The following is a 27,875-nucleotide window of genomic DNA, read 5'->3' on the forward strand; positions in this document are numbered from 1 at the left end:
TGGTCGTCATTACCGATCTTTTCACCCGCTGGGTGGAAGCCTTCCCGGTCTTCAACGTCAGGTCGGGCACCATTCTGTCCCTCCTTGAAACAGAAATTTACCCACGATTCGGCTTCCCGAAGGTACTTCTGACATACAATGGGTGCCAGTTCACTGGGGGGCGCTGGCGAGCCGGATGCCGCCAGTGGGGAATTCTTCACCTTACCACTCCTACGTACCACCCTCAGGCGAATCCCACCGAGCGGAGGAACCAGGAGATAAAGGTTCAGCTCCGCCTCCGCCTCGGGGAGGATCATTCAAAGTGGGACATACACCTACCAAAACTTCTGTATTGCCTGCGCCGACGTACCAATGTGGTCACGGGCCACTCTCCAGCCGAACTCCTCCTGGGGCAGAACCTGGCCCTCCCTGGGGAGTGTCGGGTAGCCGCGGCGGCCACTGAGGATCTATGTGGGGAGGAGATCGCAGCCATGAGGGAGCAGGCACGCGTAAAACAAACACAGTTCCTGGCCCAAAAGACACCGCAGTCCACCCGCCCTCCGACTCAGCTTGAGCCCGGTCAGTGGGTGTATGTGCGGCAACACCATTTGTCTTCCGGAAAAAATAACTTCTGCGCGGGGCTGGCCCCCAAGTGGTCAGAACCCCGTCAAATCCTGTGGCGAACCGGGCCGTCAACATACACCGTGCGCACCCCCAGCGGACGACCGGCCAATGTACACCGAGACGATCTGCGTCTCGCAGCACTCCACCCGGCCCCAACAGGGGCGGGAACCCCGGATGATAGGCCACCAGGCACACCTCCGGGCCCGATTCCGGGCTCGCCCGAACCGGACGTAACTAACCCACACCGACACCACGACGGCCATACAACCTCCACTGCACCCAACCTCCTTCCTCTTGCAGGAAGTGCCGCACCAAGGACTCCAGTCGAGTCCATCAACATCATGGACTCCACGGTCCCCAACGACCTCCCACCCAGCCTCCTTCCTCTTGCGACAGACAATACCAACCTAAACCCGATCTCTCTGGAGGGGGAGGAGACGACTCCCCTGGTCTGGCAGCCGGATGATATGAACGCGACCAAGGTGGGGGACGAGGTTGACGAACCCTGGTGGCCGCTGGACGTCAGCTTGAGCGAGTCCGCGTTTAATATGTCCATTGAGGAGCCTACGTCAGAGGGGGAGGGTGAGACTGGGCAGAGGCGGTATCCGCAGAGGCGGCGGCGTTTGATGACCCGCACGTGCTGCTCTCAACCACAGCCGACAGTTGGAGGCGCGACAAGCTCCGAGAAAGAACGCACGGCTGAGAACAACAGGGTCGGTGGCGAAGGGGAGGAGCAGGCGCTTGTAGATGTTAGTGTTAGCGAAAATACCATACCTCGCCCCCCCGGTGCATTCACAGGACTACGTCACCGGAAACACACAGAAACAGGTAACGACAAGCGTCCCGGAGGTGACTAGCGCACAACAGGGAGGGCGACGGGAACAGACGACACCAATATTAATTCCTACCAGAGTATCTCGCCGTGTTCCACGGGTACCCACTCGCTTAGGAGACTACTTTCTGGGGCAGATCATGGTGGAGGAACCTCGAGGGATGATAGGGCGGTCTCCCACCTCAGCAAGGGAGGACTCACTCGCAATTTTCGACCCACTATTAGGCTCGCAATCACTAACAAATGAAAGCCCTCAGGGCCCACGATTCTCACCCCTCAGACGGGCCACGCCAGATCATCCCCTGATTCTGTTATAAACGGTTCCACTAGGTACGCCACACCCAGGTCCCCACCTTGCCTACCCCGCAGTGCATCGATCGGCGTACCTCTTCCATGCGTGTGAGGAGCCGTGTTGTTGAGCATAGTGGCCTCGTTGAGGGGGGGCATTTGACGCCAACCGCCGGTGCTCCCTCTGGTCCGCAAAGGTCGTTATGCCACAACAACATGGGCTCCGAAGTGCGACGAACACGCCCGAGCGTGATCTTCACAAAGTGTAAGAAAGTGCACCGCAACGAACGCCGCGACGACGACAGCGCCCGGCCGGGTGTGGCAATGCGCCTAACTAAGCACTTGATTATTTGTTAATTAGAACAACCAAATTAATAACAATTTAAAAGAAGGGTTCATGTAAGGGTAATTATGCCTAATTGTCTTATAAGCATATGTTGTATAATTTGTTTCTAAGTCCAAAACTGGTCGGGTCGGTTTTCCCGCGTTCCACGCGTTTAGGCGCGAGGCCGCCAGGCAGTCTCGCGCTCAGTCTTCAACAGGGGCTCTGAGGGGTCGGGCGCTCCGCGAACGTCGGGCCAGCACTTCTAGTTTCTCTTCAACATTTCAGCAATAGTGTAAGTTTCTACAAACCTTTCAATTAGCTCGGCGCCGACCCCACTTAAGTCGCACGATACTTCGTGCGACACTTAACTTAATATTTTATTCCCTATAGGGATTTTCAACGTAATACGTAAGGCCATGTCCAGTTTAAGGACCGCGTAATATTGGCACGCAGTTTTCGGCTCCAGTAGCCAATTAATTGTTATCATCGAGAATCTTGTGAAAGACTGAGTAACTTTCATATTGTAACTTTCTTCGTGTTTTAGTGTAATTGGTAACGTGTGTTTTAAGTGACTATCTTGCCACGCATTGAAACTTTATGCGTACGTCGCTCACTGACGTGATAGCATAACTTTTCGAGACTTTAGTTTTTCGTCGCAGGCTAGACTGCAAACCACCCTAATCACAGGGTTTCCGCTACTCGTTTACTTTTCTACATAATTTGTTGCAACTATAATTCCGTGACTGAATACTGAATCTTACTCAGGGACATGTAGCCACCGATTCAACCCGTTGATTTCACTTTGCAATCTACCCTGGTCGCGCGTATTGTTCGCCCGCGTTTATACGTGTGTCACGGCGGTTCGACAACGGACGCGGCCAGTAACAGGACCAATCCGTGTATCAACGTTGAATAAAGTGCAGTGTTTTTGTAATCTGTTTATTACTCATTTACATGGCGTCCTGGGTGGCCTAAACAGCCCAGGTAATTTTTGAACGTAGTTTTCAAACTTCGATACGCACTCCTGCCTGCAGCCACGAGGCCGAACCCCCGTTAAAAACCCTGAGATATTTCACATTATTAATAATTAAATAAAAAGCTAAAAAACCAGGCAGCGGGAGTGGCGTCAAATATTTTTACAAAAAAAATCGTCAGTTGTACCAATATTAGTACAAAACAATTTTCAACACATTAAATTTCTCATCACAACAAAATACACTATAGGCATGGGCATCACTAGGTCATTCTCAGATGATTTCATATAAATTCAAATAAATAAATATGAATTTTAAAGCTTGTGTTAGTATACTTCTACCAAATATTATATTCGGAATAATAAAAATATATTATACAAATTAGAATAGTATAAACTAATCAAATGGAAATGTTACAATAATCAATTGCAAATCATGGATCATCCAAATGACGGTGTTGAATTTTATTACTTTAAGTTTTAACCCTTTATAGGGCAAAAGGTTGGCAACAAACATTGTTCCCTAGATCCTCAGACAGATGCTACAGTCGTCCAAGCTACTGTGGCTTTGTATGCTATCTGTTGGTTGCCAGAGGAACTTGGAGGAGCTCGGTAAATTATTCTACCACTAACAACAATTTAATGTGTAAGTTTCATGAAAATTCCAATTTGCAGTTTATAATTATTAGTTTTATCACTTTTTGTGGTGGTCCTTTTCAAGGCAAAATGAGTCATTGTGAAAGTATGGCGAGCACTGTTACTACGCTTAGATCTCCTTTTATTAAATATAAACAAAGACATCTTATATGGATCCCCTTTGGAGAGGTTTTGAAAAATGCCCAATAGAAACGGTAACTTAACCAGAGGAGGAGATCTGAAGGAGCACATAAATTTAGCACACACACCACTCAGGTTGAGTGTAAATGTGGATCGGCAAAAGCACACTAAATAAAACACTGGATATCAGGATCTAATTTACTGATCTAGTTTCGTTGTCACCATAATCAAGTGTACAAAGATATATATCAGATAAAAAAAAAACAGGTCACTTTTAGTTATGGTTAGGATTAGGCAATCACTATCTATGGATGCTAAATTTGAAACAGTCGACAATTCATTTTTACAGAACAGAATTATAATTTTATCAATTTTACATAATAATTTTTCTCAGGCCAGCCTGTTAGTTGTGGAAATACATTAAGCAATTTTTACATGATACTAAATTAAGTCAAGGCTATTACTGTATAATATTACAGACATATATTTGTCTATTTTTCTAATTTCTTAAGATCCTAAAAGGTCCATTATGAAATATCTTCGCTCTGTGGCAATCTGTTAATTATTTTCGTTTTTTAAAGAGTCTAGAGATAATAAATTTTACATTTCAAATTTTTTTTTGTCTACTCATACTGCCAGCCAGTACACGACGGAAGTACCGGGGATGGCACAGGCGGAGAGTAGGGGTAGGTCCGAAAACTGGTCCTCGGACTGGAGTGGAAATGATTCCCGCTCGTGACATGGAACCCACTGTGAAACAGAAGGTCACACAGTGGTAGAAAAAGGAAAAATAATCAAACCGGAAGGATCAGAGTTTAATTATAAGGCCAAAAGGGGGAGGGGGGTAGGAAGTGAAATCTTAGTGAGAGATAGAGAGAGAGAGAGAGAGAGAGAGAGAGAGAGAGAGAGAGAGAGAGAGAGAAGAGAACACTTAGCACAAAAGTGGGCACGATCCAAAAGATTTATTCCATGGATGGGGATCGGAGCACCGCAGGAGCCGATCCGAAACGCACTACCGCACGCGACATGGTGACGACATTTAATACTACTACAGATTGTAAAGTGAGTTGGGATAACACCCTTACTTTAGGTAACTACATATTTTCGAGTCGATGGGTCGTGGAACTTTGTCGCGGTAGAAGACGATTAGTTGTCGTGGCGGTCGTTGAGCCAAGACTCGATGATAGCAAAAATCACAAGTACCCAAAAGGTACTGCCCCCCAGGGTGTTGAGACCAGAAGGGAGGGGAGAGAAACCAAAAAAGGGAAGCTAGTAGGACTTACCGGGGGGAGAAACGCTTTATTATTGGTCAGTTGTACAGCCTGGGTAGGCCCGACAAGAAAATTAAAACAAACCGCGGCTGTGCAACTTGGTTCGCGAGGCTGCCGCTGGCTCGCGCCACTAGGTCGGTGCTCTAAGCTAGTAGCATAGCATACAGGACTCCAGGAGGTGTCGCCACCTGGTGAGCAAACCCAGGAGTTACCAATGATAGTTCTAAACATTGCCAAGAGATGGCGCATGGCTTCAGTTAAAGGCGAAGACTACAGCGGGGAAGGAGGGATGTTCAGAATTTCTTGGGCGTAGCCATGGTTCCTGTAGACTCGGCATGAAACTGAATTGGCGAGGAGGGGGGGGGGGGTGCGAAGGAAACTGCGTGCGCTTGTAAAGACAGCACGATACATTATCCAATGAGCGTGACCCGTCGTGGGACAAACAAGACAAGAGAACTGATTAGGTATGCTGGGCACCAGTGAAATACTAGCGGGAGACAAGACTGCAGGTGCTGAGGAGGCAAAGACAAGCCTATCTCGTGCGTGAGGCGAAGCGAGAGCTACGTGAAGCTGACAGCCCGCAAGCAATGTGAGCAAGTCTTGCTTGGGAACTCCCAGCCCTCAGGGAATTTGTGTTCATTCTAAGGCAAAAGTATTTTGAGGTTTATCGAATTACGAATTTTTTAATTTTTCAGTTCGAAAACGGGAAATTTTCTCTCAAAACGGGAATTTTTCCCGTGAAATTGGGAATTTTTTTTGGAATTTTGAGGAATTTTTGAGTCAAAAATGTTCGCCGTGACGTCACAACCAAAGATGGCGGACCGCCACCATCACCACGCGCCTGGCGATTGGCGTAGTACTGACTAATTCACAGATATATAAAAAATAACACATATTCAGACTTTTAATATTTTTAATTTGCAGTAATAATAGAATCACCTGTTTACCGAAACGCCATCTTGTTTTCACCACTCGATATTCTATGAGTGATAGTGTCGTGTAGAAATGTTACCTCATGTTAAAACAAGAATAAATTATTAGGGCTTAGCTTGAGATATACCTATCAGTAACTATTACAATCTTCCTGGAGATTTCGTGATGATCCTTAACAGCATTTGTCAAAACATTAAAATCATATAAGGCATGTCTTCCACATCAAGTCATTCAAAACAACTTACATCGGGTTTTCTAAAGTTGTAGGGGCATTCATTACATGAATACGTGGAAGGGGCTAGCTGACCTTTTTAGTGATATCATCCAAACCTCAGTTTGCCATCCTTTTTTGCTACCAGGACGACTGGCGATGTCCAGGGACTCGCTGATGGCTCTATTACCTCACCCATTATCACATCTGTAATCATCTTCTCGGCCTCCTTTTGCTTTGCTAAGGGCAGTCGCAGTGGGGCCTGTAATCCTCGAGGGAGAACACATCCTGGTTGTTTCCTAGAAAAACAGAAACTTCTACTTCTTCAATGGCAAGGTTAGCCCGATGTCGCTTTAATATCTGCGCTAGAGCAGGACTCAGAGGTGGTAGTGTGTGCTCGTAAGGTGAAGTAGTCTAACACTGGACTAGCCAAATGACTGGTTCACAGATAGCTGTTGGTTCTTCTTGTTTCAAAACCCGCATTTATGAATCGAGGTTGGCCACCCTTATTGGCAATCTCACCAGCCTATTTATTGCTTTTTATGATTTAACTTTAGGTACCTCTTTTTAAACTTAATAATTGTTTAAAAGTGAAAATTATCTTATGACTGTGCCCATTTTATTAAACCTGGCTTCTTGCATGAACCTTTTTTTTTAAGTTTCTTGTGTAAAAAAGAAAATTTTTTCCCCCAGAAAAATGTCTGATCTTAATTATTTGTGTATTTGGGTTGGAAGTAACATTGGTCTTGTTTTTAAAGTCTCTATATATTCCGGATCTTGGCAACCATATTTGCTGCATTTTTTCTGTCGACTGTTGCTCAGAGCCGCTATGCAGCAAAGTTTTTTTTATTACAATAGAGCCGAGGCGAAGATGCATATCGTGCCATTTTGATGAAACAAATTACACATAAAGAAGTTTTTTTGTGTTCTGAAAGATAATATGGTTGTTGTAGTGAAATAGTGATAGAATATATGTCACGAGAGAGGTATTTAACGGCTAAACACAAACAGAGGGAAGTTGAGGGAATTTTCAATACCTTTGTGCTTTCATTTAAAATATTAGACTATTTCACATAATAAAATTAATTAAATCATAAAAAAGGTGTAGTAATTTAAGCACAAGCAATAAAATATGAAAAATAGACTTATGTTATTTATTTACATATCATGCTTATAATAAGTTTACAAAAATATACAATATACAAAATATTTTGATATAATTTCCTTAACAATTATGCAATACCTATAAAGAAATAAATTACATAAATAATGTATCGAAAACTATAAAGTAAGTAATGTTGACACTTAAAACAATGTGTAGGTTTAAATTCATACATAATATTTCAGCATAAATGTGGCGGTTATTACTGATTAGAGGAATCACAGATTAAGATTGGGTACCAGCCTCTTATTCTGTCAATGGCTTGAGAATTTCATATACATTTTTAAGCCCACAAAAGAGACGCCACCCTAAAGGGTCACTATTTATAAATCTAGAATCTTGAGGTCATCGACAGGGCAACGAAAGTGTCCATAGTTCGTCTCTTCCCTTAATCAACAGACAAGTTACATACTTAGGATTGAATGTTTATGTTAACTCAGAAAACTCAGAACTATAAGATTAAAAAAAAAATGGCAGTTTAATAACCCCATCCAAATTGCGAGTAAACTTCTGGTTTCCTCCTTTTTTTAAAGCCTACCTTTATGATGCAATACTGGTAATTACAATAAATGGGTTTAGGGCTACTTGGATTTATTTAACCTATTACATATTAAAGACCATAATTTTGCAGCTAAAGAGATTCTTATTATCTGCTCATGATTGGCTGGTATAGAAACAGTTTCATCAACTACTAATACCTACATTGTGGGTACCTTGCTTTATAGCTCGTTAGCACCATCTGTTGTTAGCTTTTAAATTAGCTACTCAACTAAAGTTTTGTTATTTAAATTATATACTCAACAAAAGATGGTACTCACATCCAATTGCAATACAATTTTATTGTGTTATTATGTTAAGCGATCAACGTGTCGTGTTAGCTATATATTTCTTTGGTTATCAGGCACTCGAATTTACAACAGAATTACTTAATACTATCAAAATTTCAGACATGCCACCACACTAAATTAAATTGAGAAAAAAAAGCATTAATAATGCTGTTGCGTAATTTGGATGTATCAGAAGGTTTATGTAACGATGTAAGACTAATTGTGACAAGTCTTTGTGATAACATAATAAAGACAAAAATTGTTACTGGTGAACAATCCTGCAAAAAAGACATATACCTAGAATAATTTTTGATCTATCAAAAGGCAATCTGGGATGTACCATGCAGCGACACCAATTTCCAGTAAGATCTGCATTTACCATGTCAGGACACAAATTTCAAGGCCAAACTTTTAAATATGTTGGAATGGACTTAAGATCATGTTTTTATGCATGGCATGTTGTATGTGGGATTTTCCCGAATCAAGCGACCAAGGTCATTAAAATTACTCATCACAAATGAAAATCCTCAACATACCCGCTACACAGTATGGAAGGAAGTATAAAATTAAGTTCATAAACTTATAATTAATGATAACTGACTGATGATCTGTTTGGTAATGACCTAACTGATGATGGGATTGAACCTAATAGTCTACTCAAAGTAACCAGTCCAAGAGAAATCAAAGACATTACAAAAATACAAGCTTCCAAATCTTGCGGAGCTGGCATTTCTTCCCGGTGACAGGATTTCTCTGCGAGGCGGCACTGCATGCCTCCCTGAGGAAACGACACAAATGCGAGGAATTTCAGAATAATAGAACAGAATGAAGGGCAAAAAATAAACTAAACATTGCATCTAAAGACCAACCAGGATTAAACAAGGACATGTGCTTCAAGCTTCAGTACGACATTGAGAAAGAAATTAACTAAAGTGCAATTCTTATCAAATGACTATGATGACAGTCCGATGACGTTGATGTGCCATGTCCTATTTGTGGGAAACTGTTTAATCAGGACAAGCAGAGATATGGCTTAAGTGCACCAAATTCTACGAAAGATGTTACGAGTTGTGTCCATCCTCACCAACATCAGCGTATTTTTTGTTTGGGAGTATGAAAAATACTTTTAATTCGACAACTGTAAACTACTGTATACATGTAAAAATTAAAAAAAAAATATTTTTTTTTCAAATTCAATCAGTCCTTAAACGTTTATCAAATTTAAATAATAATCATACTACATATGGCTAAGGGAATATGGATTTAGACCCTGACTCTTGAAATATTACCAATTAATTTTTTTGTTTTCTTTTAATAAGTTTCAAGGAGGTTTTGCTCCATTGATTATTTTACAATTAATATGAGGTTAATTTTATTAAAGTTATGGCTATGGTTATTTTTTACCTCTAACTCAGTTTATACAATTCGTAATACCTTCGGGACACGATGTTATAGACACGAAATATCAAAACTGAGATAAAATTTTAAAACTCAGACTCACTGATTGCTATGGTTACCTCAAAAATATGTAAATTGTGTACTCCAGAAGACTTTAGTTTAGCAATTCTATTGCTAAATAATATGTCGAATACCTGAATAAAATATTTAATGCGTGGTTTATCCCACCGTTTGTCTGTGCTCCGACCAGGCCTGTCTCCTAGAAGCCTTCGTTGCTCTTTCACCAGTAATAATGACTTCTATTACTTCTTGACGATAAAAACAAAGAGTAGTTTATAAAATTTTAATTTCAGAAATATTTCGGCTATTACTCGTATAACAGTGAACTATAGCTCGTTGTTTGGGCGATATTCTCTATGCAACAGGATATGAAGACACGGATTTATGGAAGCATTGGCACTAGAGATAGCAGGTGTGTTGATGCGTCGATGCAGGGCGTCTACGTACGGGGAGATCGAGGCTATCGACAACTGTAGCGTACTATTTCGACCATACACTGTGTCGTGATCACGAACAGAGAGCGCAGCGAACAGTAAAACCTTCTTGTTAAGGAAGTCTTATATGCGCGCTGTCTGACGCCTCGATCGAGCAGCACGCATAGTATTGTGTATGCAGTCCCGAGATTGACGAAGGAGGGAGGGGAGGCCGGATAGTCACTGGGGCCCAGACACGATGGGGGCCCGGTTAAGACTCGTGATTGTTTTTAACGCATCAGTTTACACTGATAGCATAGGAAATTATTAGTCTTTGTTAATAGAATTTATTGAAAACCTCCAAAACTATGCGATAAGCTCCGATCACATTTACAGCTAGTAGGTACGTAGTTTCTTTGGGTGTATGTTGGGACATTTTTACGCCAGACTGAGCGTCTCTGCTGTGCTAGAAAGAATGAATGCGGTGTTGTTGCGCTGAATTTACCGGTGCATGTGGCATGACTGGGCTATGGTTTGGCCAGCTAACAGCGCTTATGTAACGTACGGCCTGGCCTTTATTTGGAACAGCTTAGGTCGATGGTCTGTGCCACCATGGTGCGCATTCGACTGCCTTCACGTGAAAGTGTCGCAACCTGTCGCACGCTTGTTGTACTACGTGGACACTATTGTGCCCAAAGGTGAACACAACGTGGATTGGACGTCGCAGAAGTTTCTTTTTAGTTTTTCTTCAAACGTTCTCGATAGAACCTATTGTTTATTCCTGGATATGTATTAGAAGAAGACGATGATTTCAAAACAATCGGTTGTGGGCAGGGGCCAGTGACAGTCTCATACGCTCGACATGTTGTCCGATATCGCTGTGATTAGAGAGAGAGAGAGAGAGAGAGAGAGAGAGAGAGAGAGAGAGAGAGAGAGAGAGAGAGAGAGAGAGAGAAATTTGGCGAGTAAAATATGGTGGTGCTTACTTGTGAGTCCTTATTTAAATATATTTTTTAATGTTAGTAGAATTTTCCTGGAGAAACATGAATACATATTAAACAAATTAGTAACTAATTGATTTTCTAAAACAAATCTTGAAGTTAGAAACAATTTTGAAGATGTTTTAAAGTAAACATAAAAGCATTAACAATTTTCGTATCTTAACCAATTAACATCACAACGTGGATTTACTTAACCAATTATTTGTTTATGTCAGGATAAAAAAGGAGTTACTTATTTCTTGAAGTGTTTATGTAAGAAGATGGAGTGAATGTGACAGTGAAAGGGAAGAAACTTGCACTGTAGTTTTATCTTTTACCTTTAAAATTAAAGTGAATGTGGGTTAACCTTGTGGTTTTTTTTTCAGTTAAACCCTACACTCCCTGCAAGGGCGCCCATACCCGGGGGCAGGGGGGGGCCGTGGCCCCCCCCTAGTTTTCAGGGAAGGAAAAATATATAGTGTAGTCAGGTGTTTTACTTTAAAGAAAATTATTTAAATTCGGTATTATGTAGAAATGGTTCAACACGAAGATATTATTGTATATCGTTTTTTACACGTCTACTTCATTTTTTATGTTAGTTCAAGCATTAGTTTCTGCTGCTGCGATATAAGGTGTTGTGTACAGGGAGAAAACGCTGTTCAAGCGCAACGCCCGTGGCGAGTCATTCCCCTTCGTAATCCCGCCCAAGCTCACGCGATAACACAACACAACAGATTTAGACAAGTCAGAGTTAGACGACGCGACAGTTGACATGTGCTTGTAGACGGCAAAATGTTTTGCTACTTTTTCGTCATAATAATGTGAATGTTCACAAATAACTTCTCAAAACAGAGATTTTTCAATAGTCTTTAGATCTACATTTTTCTGCATCTGGTCTAGATTTATTTTAGTGTATTCAGTCAGTATAAATAACTTAAGTGTAAATAAATCAGTGAAAAGTGTAAAGATAAAAACTATTGTTATTATGTAGTGTTTCTTAGTTTTCCTCATTCGTCACATCCGCTCAGAATATTCACAATTTTTAAGGTAAGCTAACACCTTTAAAGTTACTCAAATAAGAATTATTGTTCAGAAAAGTCTACAACGTAAAATTTATTTTGGAATTTTGAATTTAGAGGAAAACCACTTTTTCCCTTCAAAAGTGTTTAAAGGAATAAGGATTCCGCTACCTTCAGTAGACTCGGAAGCAATTTACACTGGAATCTCGATTTTACGTACGCTCACGGTCGCTTGGATTGCATTCGTAAAATCGTTATCTTCATAAAATTTTAAACACCCCATCCCGTGAAGATACATGTTATAATTTATTTAACGGAATATATATAATATTAAATAGTAAAAACAATGACTGCCGTCTGCCCTCTGCCCTCCCCTGCGTTCCCCTTATTTTTTTTTAACATTCCACAACTTGCCTCATTGCACGAGTGATATAAAAGTGACATCACAGCGACTAAACACAGTTGCACCACGCATTGCATCATGTTAACTTTTGTGTGGTGACAGTAGGTTGTCCGACATGCCTTTCTTGGATATCTTTCCTTTTCGTAAGACGCGTGCTACTAAAATAAATTTATATTTGAGTTTGCAAACTTGTCCACTCCTTGCCAGAGACGACTGAACACAGACGAGACTATCCAGGGTAGGGTTGATGAGCTGGAAGAATTCCCTGCCTTGCATTTTTATGGACTTTACCTTATCATATTTATCAGTTAATCTTTAACAGATCGGCTTGAAAAATATTAATGAACGCACTTTTAGTAACATAATCGAGGAGAACAAGCACACAGTTCAGTGTACACCTGTACTGTTTCATAAAAGTGATCATAGGTAGGGATTGGAAAAATTCGCGGTTTCAATGACCACTAGGATAGACTCCACGATTCTCTATGTACTCGGGCAAATATCACCTGGCTATTGGCTACCGACTCGGGACACCTGTTTATTGCGATTCTTATGATTCGATACTTCTTTTGTTGAGTGTTTGCCATTGGCTCAGAGTCCTTCAGGTAAATTGCGGTCCAATCACTGACGCAGCATTAAGCTAAACGAGTTTGGATTCCAGCCTGTCTCGAAAGGAATCCGCGAATTTTTACGGTCTCTAATCATAGTCTTATTTGGTGAAGAAAAACGCTGCTCTGTAACGACAGACATTCATTAAAAACACAGTACATTTTAGTGCGAGCATACCTTGAATTTGTGATAGCCATAGGGAATTATTTGTTTGTATAGTAAGTTAAAAAAAAGCTTAGTTAAAAAACCGCTCGTCACGTCTACTTGCTGCGTCACTTATACCATTTTTGAGCGGTTTTTTTACTGGCAAACCGATGCAGCGAAGGTAATGAATGCGACACATGTCAAGAAAATGCCTAATGACATGGGTTGCTGGATATTAGCGGAAAGGAGAGGAAGTAGCTACTCAATATCGTTTCTTTCTCTCACGCTTCACAAGGTTTCAAGCTCAGTTGCTATGCTCACGAGCTGGAAATGTTGGAATGGGTAAGGAATGTTGAGTATAGTTCATTTGCGGTAAAATAAATATTTTTACGGCCTTGACATAATTTTTCAATCGAAGAAATTTCGAACTATGCGACAAATAGTGTACCTAGTCCATTTTTTCTTTTAGATTTTGAGTTTGATGACGCAATAACGTATACAATATTCACTAACGGTAAATGGATGTTGTATTAGCTTAAAAATATGAATACGCTGTGCATTAAAATTAATATTTTTATATGTTTTCGTAGTGTTTTTTAATTTTTTATTAAATAAATGTTGGTGTCAAATTTTCCGAATTTTAGATGGTTCCTGAAAAATGTATTCGTGAAATCGCGGCTTCGTTGAGTCCGGGCTCCGTAAAATCGAGGTTCTAATGTACTCTTAATTCTGAAGTTAAGTAATGAACATGTTATTTAAGGGTTTATTAGGGCCGTATTTACGCGCAGGCTATCTAGGCTGTAGCCTATGGGCCCGCACCACAAATGGGGGAAAAAAAAAAAATTATACTGTGATGTGGATCTTCTTATATTCTTAAAATACGCGTCGACATAGTGTCCAGTTGTTTTGTGTGGATTAATTGCGCCGAACTAAACTCTTCTGTGGAAAGCTGACATGAGTTATGTCAGCATTTAGAAATTTTCGATTAGTTTCATTGGTTTTGGTGTCAATTAATTCCTTAACCTCTAAATACTGTTTGGTTAAATTGTCTAGTTAAATAATAAACTAATTTTTTCTGCGCTTTTCTATCACTAAATAAACTTATAGTCCTCGACTACTGAATCCATCTGTGCTAATTCTAAATGATAAGCAATTATGATTCATATCGAAACATAGTAATATTCATTTAATTGTGAAACAATTTTTGACTATAATTATAAGCGTAGTTCAGGTGTTACATATAAAAACAACTGTTTTCTGACTGTGATAACATATTTAAATCGTTTCTCTCCCAAAGTTGAATCTTTTGACCAACACGTTTTAAACTTTATAATTATTTTAATTTAATTTGTACGCGATATTTATTCATGGGTAAAGAGAGCAATTAGTTGAAGGATTTTATTCTTGATATCCGTGTACCCAAGACGCTGTAAAAGTATAAGGACTGTATTCCTGCATTTTTGTTGCTAAAAATTCATTTGTTTCAATAAAATAGTTAATAATTAATTAATAAAGTAGCCAATATAGATTTTTTTTATGGCGAATGAGTACTGTTTGTCTAGTATTTTAGTAACAGGACAAAAAATTTTAATAGGGTCAGAATGGAACTATTTTATGGCTAGTAACAAGCCGCAGTTAAGTCTTCCAAAATATTAAAAATACTTCATACCCCTAAGGGGTCGTCCATTAATCACGTGATGTTTTTTTTAAGCAAATTTTTAACCCCCCCCCCCCCCCACAATAAATCACGTGTATTTTTTTGGTACAAAATATTTTTCAAAAATTCAGAATATTATCTTCTTCCTAGTGTGTTAAAATTAAGCACAGTGATAAAAATGTCCAGACACACATTAAGGTTGCAGGTTTATTCTCACTGGCATAAAAATAATAAAGGAAAGGCTTATATGTGATTTACGCATGTATTCGGCGCCAAAATCACAGTCTTACTGGCGACTGGCAAGCGTGCCGGGTGGTTCATGTTGCGGCGGGCGGGGATATTGTTGCCTGGCTACGGCGAGTCAAGGTCACGCGTCGCTTTTCGGTTTAGTAGAAATCGCGCGAAAAAATAAATACACGTGATATCTCTCTACACCCCCCCCCCCTCCCACATTGTGATATTTCGTGATTTTTCCCGACACCCCCCCCTCCCTTTTCGAGCCTCACGTGATTAATGGACGATCCCTAAGTCTGGCCCCCCCCTACAAATTATCAGATGGGCGCCCTTGACTCCCTGTACAGACATACATCGTTAGGGGATTTCTCACCCCTTTGGTTTGTTTACCCAGCCCTCTAAGCATGAGCTTTTCCAACCTGGGCCCCCACGGGCGTGGATAAGGAATACGCCGTATGCGCAATCGGGAAAGGTGTTAGGGCTCTGGCTGTGACCAGAGGCTGAGGCTAACCATCCCAGTATGGTTACCACCTCGACCCACTGCCTCACTCAGCTAACCAGACAGTACAGGGAGACAAGATTTAAATATATTTTGTACCTTATCACTTGACATTAGGCCTACACATTATTTGATTTCAGTTCTGAGTTAGTTAAACAACCGCCCCCTCCATTTGGGACAATGTTTTTATTTGTGAAGGTTTTGAAAAGTTGTACATTAAGTAATTAGGGGAGAGGGGGACAAATAATTTGCTCCCTGCCAATTAGTTTCTCTTAACAGCCCTGTGTGTAATGTAATCACTTCCCATTGAGATGCATGTAAGTTGTTTTCAAATAAGTCAAGACACTCCAGCAAGTCACTTTTCCCATATTTAGGCCCAAACACAATCAACATAAGAACTTCACTAGTACAACACAGGATTACACATAACAGTTAAACTTCACATATTTATAAATTACTAGATTCAATCGTACATTGCGAGAAGAATTTATTCAAGCATAATATTATTATTATGTCAAGTTCGCTAAAGATTTATTTAATTCTTTTTTAATAGTGTTACTTCTAAAACCATGTCACATTTTCGTCCAATAAAAAGTTCTGAACATAGTTTTATGTTTTAATTTGAGAAATATATTTAATAAATAAGAAAATGCTTGTGATGACATAATTATTCTGAATATTTTCTTTTGATATTTATATTCGCGTGATGACGTTACTCTATATACACTACGGGGCACTTCCCAAATGAGGAAAAATCTATTCCACAATTTAATGTCTAATTATTGTGCTATTATGATTTTTTTTATTCCGTAAATACTATTCGGCGAGGTGCACGACTGCGCTCACCCAGCCACAGGTAGCTCCCGCACCTGAGGCCAGCATGGCAGTGCTGCCAACTGCACCGCCCGCGCCCCAAGAGCAGCCAGCCCCGAAACCAGGGCTGGCTGACTTCCAGAAAGTGCTCGAGCAGTCGCGCACTTTCAACACAGATGAAAATCTGGCGGCCACCATTGTCCCCATGTGCCAGCTTATGGTTATATGGTGCGACCCATCTGTTTCACTAACGGAAAAAGTCCATGCGATGATGGGCTTCGTCCAGTCACTGGCTGCCAAGCTCAATGGCAGCCACTAGACAGGCCCCGAATTGCACAACAACCCCGGCCGATAGGTTAAGTCTTCATTCCCTCCTTTTCTGGAATGCGCGTGGCATTAAACGTAAATTACCGGAATTCATCCACCACCTGGAAAAATATAAAATCAAAATAGCTGCGATTAATGAGACGAACTTGCGGCCGACCGACCAACTAACAATACTAAACTATACAGTTTATAGGCGCGATAGTGAACAAAAAAGATGGGGAGGAGTAGCTATGGTAGTTCACCACAGCATTAAACACACTGCATGCCAGCTACCTATTTTTAAAAATTTAGAAGCTGTTGGAATAAACTTAAACATAAACCAACAAAACATTTAACTCATCTCAATGTATGCTCCACCAGGTAGGTCCCTCAGAGTGGCGGATCTAGATGCCCTGTATGGGGCAGCTCCGAGCTTCCTCGCTGTAGGTGACATAAATGCGAAACACCTGGAGTGGAATTGCAGGCGCGCGACGGCAAATGGTGGGCTTCTCTATGCGAATCAGCTCGATAAAAACTATCAAGTTCATGCTCCTACTGAACCCACATTCGTTTCAGGCAGACTGAACCAGCTGCCAGACATCCTACATATCGTGCTTAACAAGTGTGTAACTTTGGGATTCGAACTCGAGGTTGTACACGACATGTTGTCCAACCATTTCCCTGTTCACCTACATTTCGACAATGCGAACATGGAAACCAACCTGCCATGTAAAATTCGGGACTACAAACACGCCGACTGGGAAGGATTTAAAACTCACGTCGCGCAAAATCTGTCAGACATCGCTGACATAAATGATAGCGAAAGTTTAGACACCGCATAACTAAATTTACTGCGGAAATCCAGGATGGTATAAGCCAGTGCATCCCAGAAAGGGAGGTTAAGTTAGTGCACGACGAACTGCCAGCATACATACGCGACTTGATATCGCGCAAAAACAGACTGCGTCGTGAATACACACGACGACGCACTCTCCAAACAAAATCTCGCTGTGGCGAAGCAGCCAGTGGGAAGCAAAAATCGCTTGACTAAATATTCAGGATGGGAGTGCTTGGACCATGACGAAGCGATTTTTGAACAAATCTGAAAAAATTCCGCCCCTCGAAACCAATAATGGCCTATCCTTCAAACCCCTTGACAAAGCATAAGCTTTCGCTAATACACTGGAAGCATCCTTTCAACCAAACATGGTGCCTAGTGATAGGCAATATACAGCGAGTTACGCGAGAAATTGCGCCAGCCCACTGTTTCTGAGCCTTTATTAACTCAGGCACAGGAAATCAAGCGAGCTATCCGGAATAAAAAGCCGCGAAAAACACCTGGAAATGACAGCATACAAGCTATCATTCTCAAACAGCTCCCAGACGAGGCCTTGGAATATTTGGCTGCTTGCATTAATGCAATGCTCAGACTAAGTATTTTTTCCTCCCAGTGGAAGGAAGCTAAAGTAATAGTTTTCCACAAGCCAGGAAAAGATAAAAAAAAACTGCCCCAGAATTACAGACCAATAAGCCTGCTTAGTACTGTGTCGAAAATAGCCGAAAGCATAATATTGCATCGACTAAACTGCCACATACACGAAAACAACTTGCTGACAAATGAACAATTCGGCTTTCGCGGTGCTCATTCGACAGTTCACCAGTTAGTGCGTCTCAGTGAAGAGATCACTAGTGCCTTTAACGTACGAGACTATGTTGTTGCGACGTTTCTAGACGTAGAGAAAGCCTTTGACAGAGTGTTTCATGCAGGGCTTCTCTATAAACTATATCAAGCTGATTTCCCTGACTGCTATGTCAAGGTAATCACGTCCTACCTAGCAGGCAGAACCTTCAGAGTGTCAACTGAAGGGGCAACATCAGACTTCAAGCAGATTAGAGCAGGAGTGCCACAGGGCAGCATCCTAGGCCCTGATCTGTTCAATGTAAATGTGCGAGACATGCCACGTCCCGCACATCGACTCGTCAAGCTAGGCTGCTATGCGGACGATACTGTCCTATATAGCAGATCACATAACCTACAGCTGGCCACGACCAGGCTGCCAGTTGCGCTCACTGAGATAGAACAGTGGTGCACAACGTGGCGCATTAAAGTGAACACAACGAAGTCAGAAGATATTGTGTTCACTCGTAAACACCTCCCGCCAATAGACCGCAGGCCGCAACTGAGTTTGTTTAACGAACACATTCCACACAAAGATGTGGTTAAATACCTAGGTGTACACATGGATAGGAAACTAACATGGCGCCACCACATAGACACTAAGAGAGCACAGGCTCAGACTAGACTGTGCTCCTTGTATCCAGTTATGAGTAGGCGATGCGGCAGCAGAGTTAAAACTGGCCTACTGCTCTACAAAGCCCTCATACGACCAATGATCACGTATGCAGCCCCTGTATGGGCCACTGCAGCAAAGACACACTAAAACTACAGCGAATTCAGAATAGATGCATTCGAATCGCTACAGACGCCCCAGTGTACTGCCCTGTCGAAGCATTGCATCGTGAAACCTGGGGCCTATTCCACCAATAAACTTTGCAACTTTTCACTTTGCACTTTGCACTTTTCTTTCTTACTTCTGTTCCACGAAAATTAGAATTCACAAAGCAAAAATTGAAAAGTGCAAAGCGAAAAGTGCAAAGACTTTGCACTATTGAACGTGTTTCTGTTCCACAATAATCTCTCTCTGCATAACTCATCTATAAATATTTGCAAAGTTTTCAGAGGTTATGCAAATATTATTTTGCTTTTGCAGTTTAACTTTTTATTGTGTGATCTTATTTAAATAATTTGTTTTAGGTGGATAAAAGTGTTGTTTGTTATAAATTTAGCATCTAAGTAATTATTTAATTTAATTTAATGTGGTTGAGAGAAATGAAAACATAGTAACATAATCACATAACCTACAAAAGTAAAAGATGGAAAATGATGAGGCATATTTTATTGTATTCAAGTGATGAATCTGATGAAGATGACAGAGTTCCAGTAAGGAAGTGTACAGATTAAGAATAAATTTCATGATTGACAATGATATTTATTTTGCTTTTAAAAGAATGTCAGTCCATTCCTTCTCCTTTTGTTTCTGTGTTACTGTACTCGAGAAACTTGCAAATAATATTTTTTTTTCTTTTATAAGTTCTAATACTGCTAATTTTTTTATGCACAACTTCTATTTTCTTACTCATCATACATTATATAACCTACAAACTAGGCAACAGTAATGTAAAAAATGAATAAAATAATGCAAAGACTTTGCAGACTGGCTGTAGGAATGCAAAGAGGTTAAAATTTTTTGTGGAACACATTTACTTTGCACTTTTCAGTTATATGCAAAGTGCAAAGTGCAAATTGAAAAGTTGCAAAGTTTATTGGTGGAATAGGCCCCTGGTCGGAAACTTTGCATGACTTCTACATCCACACTATTCAGACTTTTTACGATAAATGCGTAAATAGTCTAAATCCACATATTTCCTCGCTAGGGAACTATTACCCGGACGTAGAACAGAAGTATAAACGCCCGAAGTCACTCCTGGCTCACCGGCCGCCGTATTGCCGCGTGATTGGCCGAGGAGTCTGTCAGCCAATCACAACGCGCGGCGCGCGACCCCACTACAACAAAACTAGTTCCGCCTCCCGCACGGAGCTCAAGCCCTGGGCGCGTGCACACGCGTCAGACTCACGCCAGTCCGCAAAATAATAGTTACGGACTGGCGGAAACAAATCTGCCTCTGTGCTTCTCACAAAGAAAGGCGTCCAATTGTACCACAAAATGACATGCGCACCACACGCATGTACGCTGGAAGTTCATTTAGTTTAAGTTATATTTCTATTAAACATAATTAATTTTAATTTGAGGCCCCCCCTCCCTCACCCCCAGTGTCCCTAATATTTTTCACACAACCGTAGCCTACGAATGCGTAGATGCTGAGGTTAGGGCCTCGCGATGAAGGACTGGATAATTTTCCTAGCCGACTTTGGTCAACCTGAGACGCTGTCCACTCCTGAGTGCAGGTTCGATGCACCAGCTCGCGAAAAAGCACGATTAAATTAAAGCTACCAAACTAAACATAATTTTTAATGTTTATTTTTATGTTAATTTAATGTTTCTTTACATTTGCTTAAATTCAACAGCGTACACGAATTTTTCCCCTTATTAACTTAGTCTAGGCTGGCTGGCAGCCTGGTGGGAAACGACAAAGTCGCCCCCGAAACAACCAGTGCCGCCAAACCAAATGCGGACAAAATGTGCAAGCGCCCAACCCCCCACATAGTAGACTCTTTTCTACTCTGTCCAACTCTTCTTTCAGAACCATCCTTCTGTTTCCTGTAACCAACCTGCTTGTAATTAATGCATTAAATGTTGTATCCCGCATGTCAGTGCCCAGGGTTTTCCCTGTGTCTATGCAGGTTTTACCTGGGCCCAACTTATCTAGTTTTAACTTAGAATAGTCAGTGAGGGGAGTTAGTCATGGCTTAAACGTTGCCATGGCTGGCCAATCCCCTCCTAGCACATGATGCATGCATCCCCTCCTGCATGGTTCATAACCTGCATGCTTAGAGCGTATAGGCTTCGGCCTGAGACGCACTTAGAGTCTTCCCTACCCAGACCCCTCCCAAATACACTTAGTTATTAGTTAGGTTAGGAAAAAACTGCACTGACGTATTTGATAATTTCACAAACTGCCGCCAGCCATTGACAGGCGACAGGCGACAGGCGACCTGACGCTCTATCCATTATGGAGTGAGACCCGATGCAACATCTCGCGATTAATTAACATAATTTACTTATCTAATGTTTTCACATGCGTCCTAAACACGCTTCTCTAGTTTAAAGCACACGAGCTGGCTGGCAGCCTGGCGGGAAACGAATGCGGTCGTAATATCCAAGCGCCCAACCCCCGCATGGTAGACTCTTTTCTACTCTGTCAAACACTTCTTCATAGGCCGCCCTTCTTTGTCCTGTATTGAATCTGCTTGCTTAATGTATGAATTTTGCATACCGCATGATGTTTCCAGGGTTTTCCTGTGTCTATGCAGGTTTTACTTGGACCCAACTTAACTAATATAAGCCTAGAGTTTAAGATAGGGGAGTTAGTCATGGCAACAATTGCTGCCTTGGCTGGCCAATACCCGAACAAGGCACACGATGCATTATACCATTTCCGCATGGCTTAGAACCCGCCTGATTTGGCGTAAAGTCTTCGGCCTGGGAAGGTTAGGAAAAAAAAATTAAAATTTTCACAATGTTTCACGAAAATGATGCTTTAAAATTCGGCCTTGATATTTTACTCCCATCGCGCCCAAAGAAGTTTCACTTCAAAAAGGTGGAATTTACATATTTTCCGATCAGTGTAGGCAACTAAAGCTGTCATAAATAGTCCATATACTTCTTAAAAGAAAAAAAAATTGTGGAGTACATGTATCACAGTAGATCTCACAATATTAAAATTTTTAAATATTTTTTCGCCGGGAAATTTTATTTATATAATATAGTAGACACATTCATTAATATTTAAAATGGACAAACAAACATGACTAATATGATTGAAAGTTTAGCAATATCTAAGAGTACTTTACAATGCAAGGTCTTAATAAAAAAGCGTTATAAAAGTTGAAAGATAGTTTGTAAGACGACGTGACTGCGCATCAGTCAAGCTTGAGCTGCCGCTTGCACAGGGGGCAGTGCTGCGAGCTGCCCAGGCAGCGGCGCAGGCAGTCGCCGTGGAAGAGGTGGTGGCAGGGCGTGACCCTGGCCCGCCGCATGGCGCCCAGGCACACGGCGCACACGTCGTCCCAGGCGGCCAGCTCCTCGGGCGCCGCGCGCCGGAAGGGCGCCAGCACGGCGCGCTCGGACCGCAGCCCGCGCAGACTCTGCGCGCGCGTCTCCTTCACGCGCAGGTGCAGGTTGACGTAGGCCAGCGCCAGCAGCAGGCGGCCGTGCTGCTGCGGCCTCGCGGCCAGCGGGACGGCCACCAGCAGCGACATGAGCAGCGTGAGCGCGCGCAGCAGCACGGGCGCCCACAGCGCCTCCAGCGACTCCAGCGCCTCCAGCCGGCACAGCGCCAGCAGCGAGGGGAAGGCCTCGGCGAACACCTTCTCGGTGGCCAGGTAGTAGGTCCACGTGAGCGCGGTGTAGAGAGCGGTGGGCCGGTAGTGCTGCAGCCCTTGCTCCAGGCCCAGCACCAGCAGCATGAACACCACCGTGACCACGAAGGTGACGGCCTTGGTCCACTCCAGCACGATCTTGGTGGCGGACATGGCGAGGTGTCGCACGCTCGAGTGCCCGGCCACGGTCACGTAGGGCGACCAGTCTTCCTTCTGCACCAGCTCCTTGATGTAGGACACGCAGTACGCCAGCACGTTGTAGAACATGAGCGAGTAGAGGCACGTGACCTTCTGGCCGGGCACCAGCACGCGGTCGCACGCCATGAAGAACAGCAGCTGCAACATAGGCCCTATAGTTACACACAGCACTACAGGTTTCAGTAACATTTCACTTGCAGAAATGAATTACAGCTTTTAAATTTTTAATCTTTAATTATTTGCATATTTTACAAATATTTATTTTACGAAAATATATTTACTTGCTAAAGTTGTTAAGTTTTTGAAATGTAACCACTAACATATTACTTTCACTTTTTAGAAATATATTCTACAGATTATTGATGTTATATTTCTTTAGGTGCGTTTTGAAAAAAATGCTGAGAATGAATTCACAGAATGGAAAAAATGCGACACACAAATAAAAATTATATATGATTTTAAATCACATACTTTGGTAATTGATATTAAATACTAGTCCATATAATTAGAAACATTAATTTATTGTGAATATTAGTGATAGAAATTGTGTTGGTAAACTTTTTTAAGTGTATTTTCAATTGAATTTATATAAGTGAGGAAATGTTCCCGTACGTATAGCGATGTCAGGTTCCTTGAAAGCGCCCATTGTCGCTGGCAGGAAATGTCTGTGGAAGGTTTAGTAGGCCGTTTTCATGGGAGTGTTTTTAAGGCTATGTTCCCGTATGTATAATTTATTTTCTTTATATATAATAAATTATTATAATTTTTAATAAATAATAAAAATTGAATAAATTAGGAATGCTATTGGACATATATTGCTTTTCAATATTAATTAAGATTTATCTTAATTTTTTACTTAATAAATAATTAATTTTTACATGTGTCAATACTATTAATAAAATACTTAGGATTTTAATTTTTAAATTTAATATATACTTTATCAACCGTATTTATAATATCACTCCAGTCCTTTTATTATTTTATTTCTATTAATTATTTGCATGCAAAATTAATTAGTTTTTACTACACCAAGTAAGTATAATTTCTAACGCGCGTACGTAAGTACACGCACCCGTTTCCCCCCGCAATGCCACATTTCTGTTGTTTCAAATATTTCTCTATTGAAATAGAAACTTTATAAATTTTTTCTGAATCCTTACTGTAACACTGAAATAATATTAGCCAATGTTTGTTTATTGCTAAAATTTTTTTAAATATTTCTGTAACATCACATATCTATACATTCGGTTCTTGTTACACTGATATAATATTTACCAAGATATATTGTTTTTGTAAAAATCTTATATAAGTACATTTTATAAACCTGAATTACTATAGAAACTACAGAAATATATTTCAACATACAATTGCATGTTTTCAGTGTTAACAATTTTATATTTCTGAGTTATTTTCCAATGATTTATCATGCGCGGATTATTTGTTACTTAACATAATTTGCAGTAAATTTTCTCTCGTTAACATATTCAACGTCTGAATGTAAGATTTAAATGATTTCACTATATCTATGTAGAGATATGTAATACAAAATTAAGAGTTTAAAAGGCCCTACAACTTAACTCAGAATCATTGTTAACGAACATTTTATGTGGTTGTGTGTTATCATATTTACTTTTGTAACTATGACATATGTATTATTTATATTATATATAATAAATATTGTGATTTTTCAAGGTGTATTCGTAAACTATATTACCTTCCACATTCATTGCTATTTTGGTTTAGTATCTGTACATCATATCTGGACGTCAATTATGAAACAAAGTATCACATAAAATATTTTTACTGTTGCTGATTGAAGAAACAAACGAAAACTTCTCACTGGAGTCAGCTAGTCCAAGCTAGCTACTATGTGGTACATGATGGCGTGGATGTTTGGTTTTGTTTTATTAGTGTTGAGTATATTTCTCCAGCTCTGATGTGATTAGAGTGCACCGGAGGTCTGATAAATAGGGTTGGAAAACGATTTACTGTACAACAAAGAAAAAAATGAATAAATGTACGTCTTACATGGGACAGAGTACATCACTGACCTATCCCACATATCCCAGTTAGCCATACATAATTAATTCAAGCTTCAATCAAGCGAACTTGTAAACTTGCAGCAAGCCTGCCATGGCAAGTAAGTTAGCTTACAGCGAGCTTAAGTCATTGTTACTAGTTTACAATGACAAGCTTGCAGAAAGATTGATTCAAGATTATTAGTTATACATGACAAGCTGGCAGTAAGCTTGATTGAAGGTTACTAGCTTACAAATGACAAGCTTGAAGCAAGCTTGATTCAAGGTTATAAGTTGAATCATGACAAGCTGGCAGGAAGCCTGCCACAACAAGCTTGCCACAGCAGGCCTGCAAACTTGTGACAAGCTTGTGTTTCCATGCTTGCTGAAAGCTTGCAGCAAACTTGTTTTGACAAGGTTTACAGAAAGCTTGTTGCTATATTGTCGTGGTATATTGTGGTGGCATGCGTTGTTGCAAGCTTAATGCGTGGAGACTAGTTAGCTTGAATTAAGCTTTTACAAATCTGCAATACTACCGCATAGATGTCTGTTAAGTTTGAAGTGTGACACTATACTTAATTTTGATAAGAGCAAATTCCGATGAGTCATGGCCTGGGGGGAGGGAACAAGGATAGCAGACTAGAGAAGATAAGAGGAGGAAACGAGACGACGAGTCAAGAAGAGAGGAGACGTGACGAATGGAGTGGAGAGTAGAGAAGAGGAGGGAACAGAAGCTGAGCCGAACCAAGCCAAGCCAAGCTAAGCAATTCAGAGTCGAGAAATTAAAATCAGGAATAAGGAAAGCAAAGCATCGAAAATAAAAGAAAACAAAAACAATACAAGTAAATCAAGCCAGCCAGCCTTAGCAGATTCGCTGCATTGTAGAAAGTTGTTTTTTAAGTGTTTCTAGCAATCAAAAATTTTCTGGTATATTGATGTTGATATTTTTAAAACTATTAGGTTAGGTTTGTGTAAACATAAAATGTTTTGAGAATATGGGACAGTTAATGTTGTGCATTATATGTGCATTTACTGTACGATATGGAATGTGTTCCTTATGCACACCATGCCTAGAACTTTAGAATCAAATTGATTCTTTTTTTGTCAATTATTGATAGTGATATGACAGCACTCCCAGTGCCGCACCCTAGCCGCTAAATTTATAACTAAAACAGAGAACACTTGAGTAGTATAATATAGAGCATACTGGCACGAAGCTATTCTTATGGTGGTTTTGATTTTGTGGTGTATTTATTCTTGTGGTGGCTTGTCAGTCGTCAGGTTTCGGCCATGTTCGAACGTTTCAGTCGCTGGATGCCTAAGATTGAACAGTCGCTGTATGCCTAAGATCGATAGTTCTCGACAATCTTCGGGAACTTTCGTCTTTTGTTATCCGCAATTCTGCTCAGTGGTTCACAGTTGTGCAAGTGTCGCATGCTAGGCTCACTACCGTTTTGGATAGTCATATTTTTATATTATTCTCGGTATAAGCTACTTTTAAATTAAAAATCGTTTTATATTAGTAATTATTGTGATTCCTGAAAATAATTACAGATTTTTTAATTATTACGGAGGTGGGATTCTAATCCACGACCTTCAGATTAACCACTCAGTGCTTTGACTGCTCAACTACTGAATCGATCATTTCTAAGAGTAGATTATAAATGAATACTAAAAGTAATTTCGAACTTTGGTAACTCGGACCTCTGAATTGGAAAATTTACGCCTTTGACAGCACGGCAAACGAGACATTTACCAGACCAAGAATTAAATAAGGTATATAAAAAACTAACACACTTTTCGGATATTATTTTTGAAAATTTGAATAAATAATGCCACCTGCTAGAAGGCGTTGCCGCCACCTTTATTTTCAATACTTGCTACCAGGAACACTAAATAATACACATAGTTAGTTATCTAGGGCGCGGCCGCCAAATTGTTTTCAGCAATCGATATAAGAAGCGCTAGTGCCATGTATGGCATTTTCTAGATTGCGCTGAAGTACAATTATTTAAATTTTTACCTGCTAGAGTACCAATGAACCGACCGTCATGTAATCCGCCATTTTGTCAACCATCTTGGCCGCCATCTTGAAATTCTGTAATTATTAAACTGTGCCCCTTGTGTAGTTAAAGAAACTTTATATATGGTTTTGAAAATACTGGAAGCTGCATCAAGTGGGCGAAACAGTAACTACTGTTTACTCAGAGGACACAAGGGAGCAACCAAAAATATTAGTTAGTTCTCACAATGGGAACTAGGAAGGAGGATCGTATTTGAAGTAAAAAAAAATATGTTTGCTTAAAATTTACCCTTTTTATTGTTAATTAAAATCTGCATTATATTATTTTGATGTTCTTTGAAATTACAAATTTACCATTATTGGAATCAATAATTAATTATTTTAAAGGGGGCCCGGGCCATTTGAAGTCATTAGTTACAATTTTATGATACATTTCATAAATGAGACTATGAAAATAACCATAATAGTTTTAACATTAATAAAATTGATAGCTATAAAAAAACATTAATTGCTCTGATTGGTGCTGGAGTACATATTCAAAATGTTGCATAACGGACTATTCACTGGCGAAGCATAATTAGGAGGTTCTGAGCTTCAATCTCCGAAGGATCAGCGTAAATTTGGCAGACTAAGTCTTGAACGGAAACTTCACTCGAGTCTTGAAACATTTCTTGACTCAAGTCTTGAACCTCACTGGAACCAAAAGGGAATCCAGTGGTCAAGAATAGTAAACTAATTAAGTTAGGGCAAAAGGATAACCGGGAGACAACAATTGTCA

At 40.6% G+C, this 27,875-nt stretch overlaps 1 protein-coding gene across 6 annotated transcripts in view; it reads right to left on the minus strand.

The window, feature by feature from the left end:
- Positions 1-7,353: 7,353 nt before the first annotated feature.
- The window catches only part of LOC134527506 (uncharacterized), a 153,325-nt gene continuing 132,803 nt past the window's right edge, over positions 7,354-27,875 (minus strand). For all 6 annotated transcript variants that reach the window (XM_063360231.1, XM_063360230.1, XM_063360233.1 and 3 more), the window contains one exon: positions 7,354-23,194. In XM_063360231.1, the coding sequence (XP_063216301.1) occupies positions 22,400-23,194 (795 nt within the window). In that variant the 3' untranslated portion in view covers positions 7,354-22,399. The remainder of the gene's footprint in view (positions 23,195-27,875) is intronic.

Source organism: Bacillus rossius, chromosome 1 (genome assembly GCF_032445375.1).
Source record: "Bacillus rossius redtenbacheri isolate Brsri chromosome 1, Brsri_v3, whole genome shotgun sequence".
Taxonomy (NCBI): Eukaryota; Metazoa; Arthropoda; class Insecta; order Phasmatodea; family Bacillidae; genus Bacillus; species Bacillus rossius.